Source organism: Camelus bactrianus, chromosome 11 (assembly GCF_048773025.1).
Source record: "Camelus bactrianus isolate YW-2024 breed Bactrian camel chromosome 11, ASM4877302v1, whole genome shotgun sequence".
Taxonomy (NCBI): Eukaryota; Metazoa; Chordata; class Mammalia; order Artiodactyla; family Camelidae; genus Camelus; species Camelus bactrianus.
In genome coordinates this window covers 61,533,070-61,545,885 of record NC_133549.1, presented here as the reverse complement: position 1 = coordinate 61,545,885, position 12,816 = coordinate 61,533,070, and the positions used below count along the sequence as shown (strand labels likewise).

The 12,816-nt window shown below is 38.1% G+C and overlaps 1 protein-coding gene across 1 annotated transcript in view; it reads right to left on the bottom strand.

Annotated features, from left to right (window-relative positions):
• Window positions 1-8,883: 8,883 nt before the first annotated feature.
• The window catches only part of REEP3 (receptor accessory protein 3), an 89,671-nt gene continuing 85,738 nt past the window's right edge, over window positions 8,884-12,816 (bottom strand). Inside the window, exon 8 of the mRNA XM_074374081.1 lies at window positions 8,884-12,401. Within this exon, the coding sequence (XP_074230182.1) occupies window positions 12,345-12,401 (57 nt within the window). The 3' untranslated portion in view covers window positions 8,884-12,344. The remainder of the gene's footprint in view (window positions 12,402-12,816) is intronic.

The window sequence follows — 12,816 nt, the reverse complement described above, 5'->3', positions numbered from 1 at the left end:
TTGTTTCCGTACATCTGCTGAGTAAAATGGTAACAGAATTAACCACACTATTTACATTGGTTTTTTTTTTCTCCGTCTATCCCTACCCCACTGGGTGAGTGTAGTTTGATTCACATATTTATAAGCACATAGGATTAACTCCATTGGACTAGTCAGGTTCCATCATGGAGCAGGAGCCATTGAGGGATAAGCTCATGAGGTTGGAAAAGCATGAAATTTAGGAAGGGGGTGCTGCTTATACTAATTGATGGACACCTTGTTTCCCCATTATTGTTCCAGGTATGAGACTCTTCTTATTCATCCATTCAACAATTATTTATTGGGTACCTTTTATAGGACAAGCACTGTTTTAGGCTGGAGATAATCCGACTGTACTATGACCAAGATCAACCATGTCCCTATACACATAGATCATACATTCTGGAGGTAAGACAAACAATAATCAAGAAAACAGGCAAATATTTGATAAGAGATATGAAGGAAAACAGGGTAGAGAATAGCTATGGCTATGTTGTAGCTATACTAGGTGGGATGATCAGGGGTCCTCTCTTAGGTGACATTTGAGCAGAGACCTGAATGAGGTAAGGGGAAGCCATGCAGAGATGTGGGGTTGAAGGCAGAAGAAATAGTAAATGCAAAGACCTGGAAGCAGGAGTCTGCTTGACACTTTTTGAGGAACAGTGAGAAGGCTGGTGTGACTGGAGAGGGAATGAGCAAGTAGAAAGTGACAGAGGATGAGGTGAGAGAGTCAGATAAGAGCCAAATCATGTGGGCCATTGTTAGGAGTGTGGGTTTTATCCCAAGTGTGATGGGAGACAATTAGTGGATTTTGAGCAGGAGGAGTGAACACATTTCATTTATATTTTAAAAGGACTGCTGTGGCTGCTGTGTGGAGATTGAAATGTAGGGTGAAGGAATGGAAGCAGGGAGAATAATTAGGAACCTATCGCAGTAGGTTTGCCAAGAAATGATGTTTGGACTAGTTGTCAGTGTAGGAGGTAGAAAGATGGGATGGGATTTGTGATAAATCTATATCCATATCCATCTTCACATCTATAAATTAGAGTTGACAAGGATGACTGATAGATTGGATGTGGAGTGTGAGAGAGAGGAATCTAGGGTGATGGGAGACGGGGGGAAACTGCATTATTATTTGAAAAATATTTCTCAGGGAAGATGATGAGGGAAAACTGCAGGGGAGACATTTTGAGGTAAAATGGGATTAGGATCCTGACCACAAGGGACACCACCCTCCTCTTCTCTTGGGGGACTTTCTTGGTAACACGACAGGAAGCCCACAAGAGGGCATACTTCTCTCATCCAGTCAGAATCATGGACACCTGTTCCATTCCTCTGCTGAAAAGTCAGTCCAATCACAGCCACAGGAAGAAAATTCTACCTTTTTTGCAGGTAATAAACTTACTAAAGGAGGGATCTGTGTATATATAGTATCTATGCTGTAAATGTACTAAAAATAAATATATATGTACTTTATACATATCAAATACATATACCAATGTATATGATATAAATATATCCCTTGCATGCATAGAAATAAGTTAGCATTTACCTGGTTATAGGTACCTTACACTGCTTTATAGTTCAGTACTGGCCTCAGATCCTTTGTCAGCCTCCTTCATCACACAGTGATGGTCATTCTCAAGCCAAAAGCCTCTCAAAATCCATTCCTTCACCCTCTGGGCCCTAGTACACAGGAAATATTATCTGACATAGCACCTTTAGAAACCAAACAATGTTAGTGCAGGAAGGAAAAGCCAGTCCAATTTAAGACTCACATAAGTTCTAACAGCTGCCTTGTGTACACAAGAGTGCTGACTTTCTCAGAATTGTGCTTTATGTACATCTAAAATATTTTAAAGCTCCCCCATTTTCATTTGATACCGAGGCTGCCCTAATCAGATTCCTCTATGATTAGCAAAGGGAGAAGATGTGCAGAAAAAGGAAGAGGAGGTAAAGAAAGAGATTTTTTTGTACATATCTGTTGATACATTATCATTACCCTAGTGAAATATTCTCAAAGAAGAGTGAGCTTCTCTGGGAAATGGTTACAACGGGAAACTCAAAAGTCAAAGTCATGCCTTTTTTTAAAGCCACATTATGAGGAAAGCCTATGCATCACTATCATTTCATCCGATTTCTTCTAATTAGACTGAAAACTGTCAAAGCAAGGACTGGAGATGTGACTAGAGGGTTCTAGGTTTGTTCAACAGATGTAAAAACTCATACTGTTAAAGGGGTGACCTTTGAAAGCTGACTTTTCCAACTGCCATTGCCCTCAACTTGTATTTTAGTGATAAACATAGCCAACTCTCATAAATAGTAATAAGAATTATTGATTCTTCCTACGCATTGGACTTTGTGTTAAGCACTTGATTTGAACTATCTCATTAACTTTTAATCCTTACACCACCACTATACTATAGGTACAAGTTACATTTTAGGAATGGTGAGACTAAGGCACCAGGTACCAAGAGGTAGACTAACTTGCCACAAAGCAATGGAAGAGCTATTATTTGAACCTTGTACTCTGGACACTTAATATCTTGTATGCTTTTGATTATTCTCAGTGAAACCCAGCAATCTCTGGGACAGGAAACACTGAGCTTACGCATTTTCAGCTGGTGACTACAGTGGGAACAGAGGGCCCATTTATGCACTTTGCCGGGAATAGGGGAGATTCGCCTTAAGTTGAAGGCTGTGAACAGACTCATTTTATTCTGGTGGAGATTATGTGATGACTGAAGCTGTCAGATGAAAAAGGACCAACATCTTTTAACATCATTTTCCTGTAAATTGTGGTTTTTTTCCTTTAGGGCATTTCCGCCTCTAGTTTTCTAAATTTCACAAACCATTTGCGCAATGACCTGGGGTGTTATGACACTCTTCAGTAAAATCTAAGGCCAACTTGGATGAAGGCCAACTTTTAAGTAAGAACATCGTCTGCCCTCGCCTTGGTTAAACAAATCGAATGGTAACGATTTGTTCAGTATGAAGCATCCAACAGACGCAAGCTCTTCGAAACAGCCCTGACTCCTTGGCAAAAAACTGCTGCGCGCAAACAAACGCCAGAGGGGCTCGCTTGTCCATTCTACGCAGGCTTCTTAGAAGCTTCTCCCTCTCCTGGGTAGGGACGAAGTGAGGGGAGAGGGGAAGGGGAACAGGTTGGTCTCATCTGGGATGACGCCCCTCATCGTCCTTGGAAGGTTCATAGGAGGCAGGGGCGAGTTGCTCGGCAGAAGGAAAGGCCTGCGTCTTAGTGCGGGGCAGAGGGCAAGAAGGAGGAACCCCGCCCTCAGTCCCCTGAGCGATGAGCGCGCCGCTCCCCCCCCCCCAACCCCAGGAAACGTGCCCGCCTGTCTCTTCCCCTTTCACCACCTCCTGGGGACTTGGGTTGTAAACTCCCACGTAGTGGGTGGACTCGGTGACGCGGCGGGGCGAGGCCTCCCTCCCGGTCCCCGCCGTCTCGTCTCCAGTCTCGCTCCACTATACCAATACCCCTCCCCCAACCCCCCCAGCGTGGCTCCAGCATAACAACGCCAAACCGCCGCCCTAACCACCCTCCCCAAACCCTGACCTCCCGACCGGCCTTCCTTGAGCCCCCGGGGGCGTCTCCCGAGTCCGGACCGCTGTTGTATCGTCTGCAGGAAGGAGCTGCAGCGCGGTAGCCCCGCCCTTCGGGCTTGGACTCCCTCAGCCCCTTGAACATCTGGGTGCGGGAGTTAGTGTTCCAGATGTGGCTCCTGGGCGGCCAGATGGGCGCGCTCCCCCGCCCCGGGCCTGGCGGCCGGCGAGTCTGGCCGGACGCGTGGGAGGGGCTGGGAGCTTTCCCTCGGAGCTGACTTAAAAGCAGGCGGAAATCTGCCCCCTGGGCTCTCCGCCTTGGCCTCCAAGCACTACTGGACGCACCGCCAGAAGGAAAAAGTTTCCAACTCAGCCCCTGTCCCGCTGCCTAGCAGCCCTCGGAGCTTCTCAAACCAGCGGGGAAAATGGAGCAGCTTTACGGAATTACCCGAAGAAAAACCCCATTCGACCCTGGTCCTGGCCGTGGAACTCCAGGTGCACAGACTGCAAACCCTAGGTGTGGAGGAAGAAGTTACAGTAGGCTTGCATTGGGGTCTTGCCCCAAAGCACTTTTTACCGGTTACGGATTCCATTTTTGAAGTTGGAGGTCGTATTCCACCTGGTACAAGCAGTTCAGAGCGGGAGAAAAGCCAAGTGACTCAACTCCCTTGGAATGTGCCTGGAATAATAATGGGGACTTGGAAGGTTTTTATGGCCAAGGTAGATGGTGGAGGAGACGAAGTTCCTGCGCCTGCAGTTGGCGGAAGGCCGAGGAGGGCAGTATTGCCTTTTGCAGTGCTGCAACGCCTGCAAACAGGACAAAAATAGTCAGAGCATCTGGTTTAAATCAACCAAAAAGCACTTCTATCAGCTTAACCCACTGTCCTACGGAACCGATAGAACAAGACAAGACAAATATAATCCTGGTACTCTTGTAACACTCCAGTAATATCTAAACCAAATCACACTTTACCGCTGGGATTTCGAAGTGTCCTAATGTAAAACTGTCGTTATTTTATAGATTTTGCAAATTAAACTTCCTTTTCTGAGGTTGTGTGTGGGCATGTGCTCAAGCATTCACATTTGCGAGCAACGTTCTCAATATGTTGCCTTTTTTTTTTTTTTTCCTTTTTGGGTAATTGATGTTGAACTGTGTGGCTCTAGAATAGTAAAAAGAAAAAAGTATGTGAGGCCAACATATGTGTTGCTTACACTACTAAATATATAGCCGCATTTTCCTCCCTCAACGCCCTACTCAGAATTCCAAAGGCAAGTTGGAACAAAAAGAAAACGTGTCTGAGTGTAAAGAGGGAATTTGTGCCAAGAATTACAGTCACAGGGTAAATAACCTTGTTTTCTCCTTCATCAGCGGCCACTACCCAACCCGGTTCTTGGAATGTGGCCAACAGTCTGTCTGGTGGAGGGTGCTGCTAATTAGAGAGAGACCATAAACCTCTCTGTCAAAGAGGGCATATGACCTTCCCTTCAAGTCTAAACAATAAAGCTGGCGAACTGCAGACTGCACTCCTCGCTGACTGCCCCGCAGATACCCTAAATAGGAACAGGATGAAGGCCAGGCTTAAGAGGTTACCATAGCTCTGCTCTCTCACTTTGAGGAATCGGTCACTCCACTTCCCAGTATAACTTGTTTCAATTACTCTCTACAATCTATTTAGAGGAGAACAGCTTGCAGAGAGAACTCATTGTCTAATCTAAATGAGGAAGCAATTATTACTTGCTACAGTCTAATGTGCTTTGAGACTGTCGGGTCAAATATCAACCAGATCTCATGTAACTTTACTTTGTACTTTGGAAGATAGACTTTTAGTGACAATTATTTATCCCTGCTTTTCTGAAACCCTTTTCTATTAAGGTTACAAAATTAAGGGGTTTTTTCCCCCTCCTCAGCTTTCAACAGTCTTTTGTAATTTTAGAATTTGTTATTCTGAGGTAAAGACCACAAACTCTTCTGTACATTGCTTAATGTTAAATACTTTAAAAATTATTTTTGGCTTCTTTATGGGCATCGTCTCAGAATATGGCAAAACAGAGTTCCCCAAGTCTTCCCTTCTTTGTCTAATTTACCTCCCTGGGTGCCCCCTGCAAGCTTAATTTTATACAACATGTTGTAAACTATAAATAATACAGTTCCACTTTCCTAGAACACAGAAACTGTAGCCTGCTATATATCCCAGCTGTACTTGCTTTCAACTTAGAGCTGAAATGAAGCCCATCTCCTGTGTAAAACGACATTTGGCCCTTTTTGGTGTTTTATTAGTTAAAACTCAGTATGGAACAACACACAAAAATTCATCTTGTTGTGAACAGAACACATAAAAGGGTTTACAAGGTGTGGTTTGAAAGGAGGAAGCCATGGAGCGAATGCTGGTGGAAAGGTGAGGAAGGAAGGAAGGAAAGCATTTCCTGAGAGGATACTCCTCCCGGGTAAGTGACATCCTCTCTTCAAGTCTCTTCCTGTTTGTCTTAGCCACTTACTGATAGTAAATTTGGTCTTTATTTTTCCCATTCATTTAAAAAGCATCTTTTCTTTCCTTAATGGAGCTACTCTAAGAACCAAATCTACTATTAACTGTAGATAACTCCAAAACTTCCCTCTATTTTTATCTTCTAATAATCTGAAATTTTTGTATAATACATAAATAGTAGGAATCATTTCAGTTTGAGCAGTTTAAGGATTCTGTGATTGCCAAGATAACCAAGTGTAATGGAATTAACAACACAAGAGTCTGAAGCTACAGTTATTGTGGTTGATCACTGCTGAGTCTCAGTTTCTCTGTCTTTAAGGGGATGATACCTCTCCCCAAAGTGGGAAAACAAACTGATACACAAATGTTTGTTATCATAACCTGACACAAGGGGTATCACAAGCCTTATAAGGTATAAGTCTTCCTCTTCCAAATAAAGCATGTGCTACAACATTCCCTTTCTTCATAAAATAAACTAATAAAATCCAAGATTTGTAATTTCTACATATTGAATTAGTTAAACAACTCTATGTTTCAAAGTAAATAGTTTCTTTGGAACTTAATTTTAAGGATACTACGATGGTTAATTTCATGTGTCAACTACATAGGCCTCTGCAGCCAGGCATTTGGTCAGATATTAGTATAGATATTACTGTGAAGGTATTCTTTAGAGGAGATTAACATTTAGATAAGTAGACCCCGAATAAAGCACATTACCCTTCATAATGTGGGTGGGCTTCATCCAATTAGTTGAAGGCCTAAAGAGGGAATTCTACCTGCAGAATGCCTTTGACTGGAGCTGCCACATTAGCTCTTTCCTTGGTTTATAGATTTGGAACTTGCCAGCCAAATTCCATGAAACAATTCTGTAAATTCTCTCGATATAGGTATAGATATGGATATAGATACAGATACACACACGTACATCCTCTTGGTTCCATTTCTCTGGTGAACTCTGATTAACACGGATAACACGGATACCTACTATTGACTCCTGGCACTAACTGAGCTATTGTAACACTCAAATTTAGAGTGACAATTTATGCCTAACGTTCTGAAGGGGAAAAAATCTCCACATATATTCCAAACTGTTTCCCAACATTTTGGGACAGGATTGTGTCAAAACACATTGGAATTCAGCCAGATACTCTTCCCTGGCTTCATTGACTCTTCCCACTCACCTTTTCCAAGTTCCAGCATTAAACAATGCTTAGGAGAGAAAAACTTCTCTTCCAAGGCTGATGTGCAAAACCATCTGCTCCTGTTCTTTACTTCCCATCTCTCTTTACAGCCTTCTCTCTTTTTATACTTCCCAGAGATAACAGTTGAAAAGATAAGAAACTGTGATCCTTGATGGGACTCAAGGTTAAAAGTCACCTCGACAAATTTGCAAGGCTACCAAAAAAAATATAGTAAAGTTTCAGGAACATCGGCCTTAAATAGAAGTTATGCCCTGAGGACTTCAGGTGAGAGACAATGATGGCTTAAACTGGGAAAGATGAAGGAGGGTTGAGCGGAATGGTCAAATTCAGAATGTATTTTGGAGAGAGCCAAAGGGACTTCCTAATGTATCAAATGAAAGAAGTAAGGGAAGGAAGAGAATCAAGAATTTAAAAAACCAAAAAACAAAATCTGCTTTGGGAGAAACCAAATAAATTATTAAATAATCTAGAAGAAAACATCGAAGCATTAATAATACTCACTCCAAACACTTGGTAACAGTGGATTTGTTATTTTTAAGGCAAGAATTATTTTCCTTAAATTAATTGTGATGCTCTCCTACTTGGATATAGGCATTGTGCAGAAATGTAACAGTCACAGTAGGCACTCAAGAAATATTTCTGAATGAAAAAAAAATGCTAATTTAATTTGCATACAATGCCAAAATACCACACTTTCCTGTTTTTCCCCTCTTTCATCTTGCCTTTAATCTGAGATTGCAGGTGAACTAAAAGTAAGCGGGAGTGACATTCCTGCTTTTTTTGAGCACAGTCTCTTGGTATCCTGTACTTAGGGACAATTATCAATCTTGGGCTTTAAAATTTCAGTCAAAGCTTTATCTTGTAAAAAGTAATTTAAAAAACATTACCAAAACCAGACCACAAGGAGAGTGGTTTAAGGATAGGATACTGATGGATAGGTAAAAGGGCAGAATGTTTTCCAGGGAACAATGAATCAGTCTCTGACAAGATTTTTGTTCCATGAATCTCTTTCTCAAGAACAGTGAGCCACTTAAAGGAAGACTAAAACACTGAAAAAAAAGTTGCCGTTCATAATTCATTGTGTTCTTTTTGAATTTTTATTTAAATGTCTAACTTCTTTGGATCATCACAAGGATATACATCCTAATAGAAATGAAAATATAACTCCATTGGAAATACTTCAACATACTTTATATAACGTAACGAAGTAGCATGAAGAAACTTTTTTAAACACAGAATTTCTCTCTAAAGCTTAAATGCAAAGCAGGCAGACATCTAACTTTAAAACAGATGGAATCCCAGAACATTTCCAGGATACATAAAATTGAATTCTGTGTTATATTTTATGTCTGAGACGACTAACAATATAAATTGATGGCTAGGGTTTCTGTACTGATTATTTTTTTCTATTTCCTCTTTCTAACATCCAAATTTAACAATTCTTTCTTTTGTAATCCTGTAGATGAGCATTCCAGAATGTATATGATTTTTATAATTTGCTCTGTGATTTGTAAAATTAAGCATGTGCATATGTTGTCTATTATTTAATCAAGACACACTCAATAATAAATAATAACAATTTATGGAACCCAACATATATACTCTGACACAAGTTGTCACTTATAGAATGAGTTTATTTTATATTAAAGTTTTCAAAAAAAAACCACATTTGTAAAATTACCCCCATACTAGGCCTAAAGATAGCCTTTACAAAGAGATTAAAAAATCGCAAAACTGCTTTGTGTTAACAACTGAAGTACATAGATTTAAAAGGTGTTAGAGGAGAAGATGTTACTTCATGGTCAATGTTTAAAAAGTTAATATACATTAAATCTGCAGGATACTATTAGAAGATTAAATCTTAAAAACATTAAGAGAAAAAAGGCTGTACTTTCTTTTCAGAAAGCTTTACTCTTGAACAATGTTGACTAAGAAATATACACTGCACACAGCTATAACAATAAACTTGTCAAAATGTATCTAATTGCTTTGCAAATGAATCAACTTACACAGCAGAAAACATAGGAAATTGCTTTTCAATACATATTAACTCCTTAACTTTCCTGACAAAATAAAAATTTAGTCCATTCCAATTAAACAATACAAATTACTAATATTTAACATAAGATAGTATTGTATTATTTTTAACAATACAAATGTTCAAGCATTCCAGTGCACAAACTGTGTTACTCCAAAAAAATAAAAAATAAAAAGAAAGAAAGAAAGCAAATATATTTATCTAACCAATGTTTTACAGAAATTTAGAATATTTACATACTTTATAACACTGTAGAAATCTTTGGTGGTGGCATATAGATTAGGTTCCCTGAAAACACTTCAATAATTTTGTTCCATCAATCTGTGCAGTCAAGTATTTATAATTAGAATGCTGGCAGCATCATTTTCTAGCCAAATCCATGTATATACATTAGTGAAGTCAAGGAGGGAATCTTATGTGGGGTCTAGGTGGGTTTACATAATTAATTACTTAGCAATAAGGCTTAATTCAGACTCATTTTTATACCAGAAAAATTACGGTAAACTAAAGAACAGATTGATTCTTACTTTCAAACAAACTCTGGAAATAGTTAATATTCATGAACAAATTGAATGAATACATAATAAAACACCGACTACAATTTCTGGGTAAACTTTACAGCTACCAAAACAGTGCCCTAAAGGCTTGTGCAGCATCTAATGCCCATTCACCAAGTGGTGGTGGTGGGAAGCAAGGCACTGTGGTCTAGGGATACATTTACCTCTAAAAGCATTAGATTTAAAAGCCAAGAAACAAAAACTGACCTGTTCTACCTTAAAAGAAATGAAAATTTATAAGCTTATTATACAAAATTCAAAAGAAAGGGCATGCTAAAACACATATAAGAGAAAAGAAGCAAAATTTAAGAAATGTAAGAAAAGGAAAGAAGAAATGATAGAACAGCAAAATGACACTGACTGTGTGTAAGGATGTAACAAATACATCAGAGGAAGTGTTGTGAGTATGAAGAGATGCAATTAAACAGAAGGACTAGCATTACATTTTTGAGACTGGTGTTGCCCTAATTGATTAAACATTTTCGTTTTAAAAATGTAGAAGGATAAATAATTCCTCCAATTTAGGACAGTATTTATGAGCTTACTGTAATTAAAGAATAGGTTTAATACTGAAATTAGACTTGAAAAAAGTACAGTTGTGCAAATCAGCCCCCAAAGGTAATGTTTTTGATACAAAGTCACTTATGTGACCTTGTCGGGCAATTTGAGATGACACTGCCCTTGTGTAGGAAAGACAAGCATGGCGTACATAGCATTTGTATTTGTTAGTCTAGTACTAGGCTATATAAATAAAACACTCTGCCAAGAGTTTATAATCAGAATTCATAAGAATTTTGAACGCAAATAGTATTTTCAGAAACCAAGAGGCTAAAAATTAGTCAAGGTAAAGTAGAGGAAGATATTCATAGAATTAAACTTTGGGGAAAATAAGTTGAATGAATTTTTACTTGGTTTGCAGATCAAGAACGTGAGATAATCTCAAAAACATTTTAAGACTTGTATCAAGAGAAATGTATGAATTATACTAAGGTACTCTTGAATAAACATTCTGTCCTCTACCAGCACTCTGAGGAGGTCCTGAATATACATTGCCAGCTGGCTTTATTTCTTAAAGGGTAGAAAGGTCAAAGATCTCACAAATCTCCCTCATTGTTTTTTCTTTTGGACAAATAAGCAGAACAATCCAGTAAATTATCTGAACAAGGATAATTGTACAAATTTGATTACTGATCACTAAAACCATCACCAGAAATACACTGACTTAGAGTTCATAATGCGTAGTTATCTATGCCACCTAAAAAAGCCTCAAAGTTCAGTAACTTAAAATCTCTTGGATTAAAAAAGATTTTTTTTCTAAAATCTATTCTAATAACTTCTAATATGTAAGATTAACAACATTTGTATTCTGCATTGGCATGTAACTTCAGGAAATTATCTCAGCCAGAAGGGAAGCAATGCAAATGGTTCTAATCAATGCCAGATTTATAAATCAGCAGCTCGTATCAGTGCCAAGCTTAAAAGGATTGACGGTTGGATAATTTCATGAATTAGAAGATACCTAAATGCTATTCTGGTGTCTGACTCCATTTCACAAAACCTACCGCTTTTAAAAGCTGAAAATATAACCAATGTTAACAAAAACATGCTAAGTTCAACTACAACATAGAGCTAAACATGGGAAGCCGGTTAAGTGTTTACAATAATTTCTTATCTGTAAAGAAGTTAAGTAAAAGTAGTTAAAATTGAACAACATGCTCTATTTTTTATTACTAAAATCAAATGAATGTAACTAGTGAAACCTACAGGAAAAGAGATGATGTAATTCAAGGCGTAAATTTGACATGTCAGAATGTGGCAAATAACAAAGTTAGTGTTAATAAAACTTAAAATAAACGTACAGTTGTAAAATAAGTAAACAATTTTCAAGTGTGCAAAACTAGTTAGGAATAAAAGTGCTATATAGATACCTGGTTTTCAAATATTTGTTTTGAAAACTTTCACTTGATGGTGGAAAAACTAGAAAGTATTAACAAAGTAAAAATTTTAAGAATATATAGAACATTTTATCTTACATTATACCCTTGTCCTATCACTGCTGAATCAGAGGCCTATTTAATTTCTATCCTCATGTGATAGATAACATAAGTGGAGGTAAATACAATACAGTATCACAAAGGCTGATGTATCTTGAACCATAAAAAGACTCTTTTCAAGTATACCGTGGGTTTTATGTTTCATCTTATATCCCAGGCACCTAATGTTTTTGAGGAATTTGAAAATCAATTACACAGTTTTCTATTATTTCTGATATATATATGCACACATATATACTTGCATAACTACCTTAGATTTGGAAGTAATTGTTAAAGAAATAAAGACTTTTTAAATTGATGAAAGTAAATCCTATCACTGCCACAATTTAAAGAATTATTTTAATGTGTAAGTCCTGAATATATGATGTTAGAAAAAAATTAGTGTATTAGTATAATTTGTCTTGGGATACTTGAAGTGTACATGGCTAAAAATACACCTGTGGTCTCTTCTTCACTTTGTATTTTAATGACCCATACCGCACCTAAAGAGAGAAATATTGTTACCAATTAGATTTTGAAATTAGATAAGACTTAATAGTTCATAATCATAGTAATAATTTTTAACTTTTCTGATATAAAGAATCAATTATTCTATAAGTACAAAAAAGACAGCACTACCTATATACTCAAAAATGTAGTTAGGTCTTACGTTAGTTATAACAACAAATAGAGACATTAACTTGTTATTTATGCTTTGCTTGGTACATGTCAATGAACATTGCTCATAGATCTGAGGTCATTCACTGGAATCTGCCATTGCTTTCTGGGCACAGAGACATTATTATGGATAAACTTTTACTATTTAATCCTTATTGAGATTTGTTTCAAAACAAAACTATGTAGTTAATATAGTTAGCTTGCTTTCTTCGTTTATGCGTAGGGCTGGCACTGGGTACT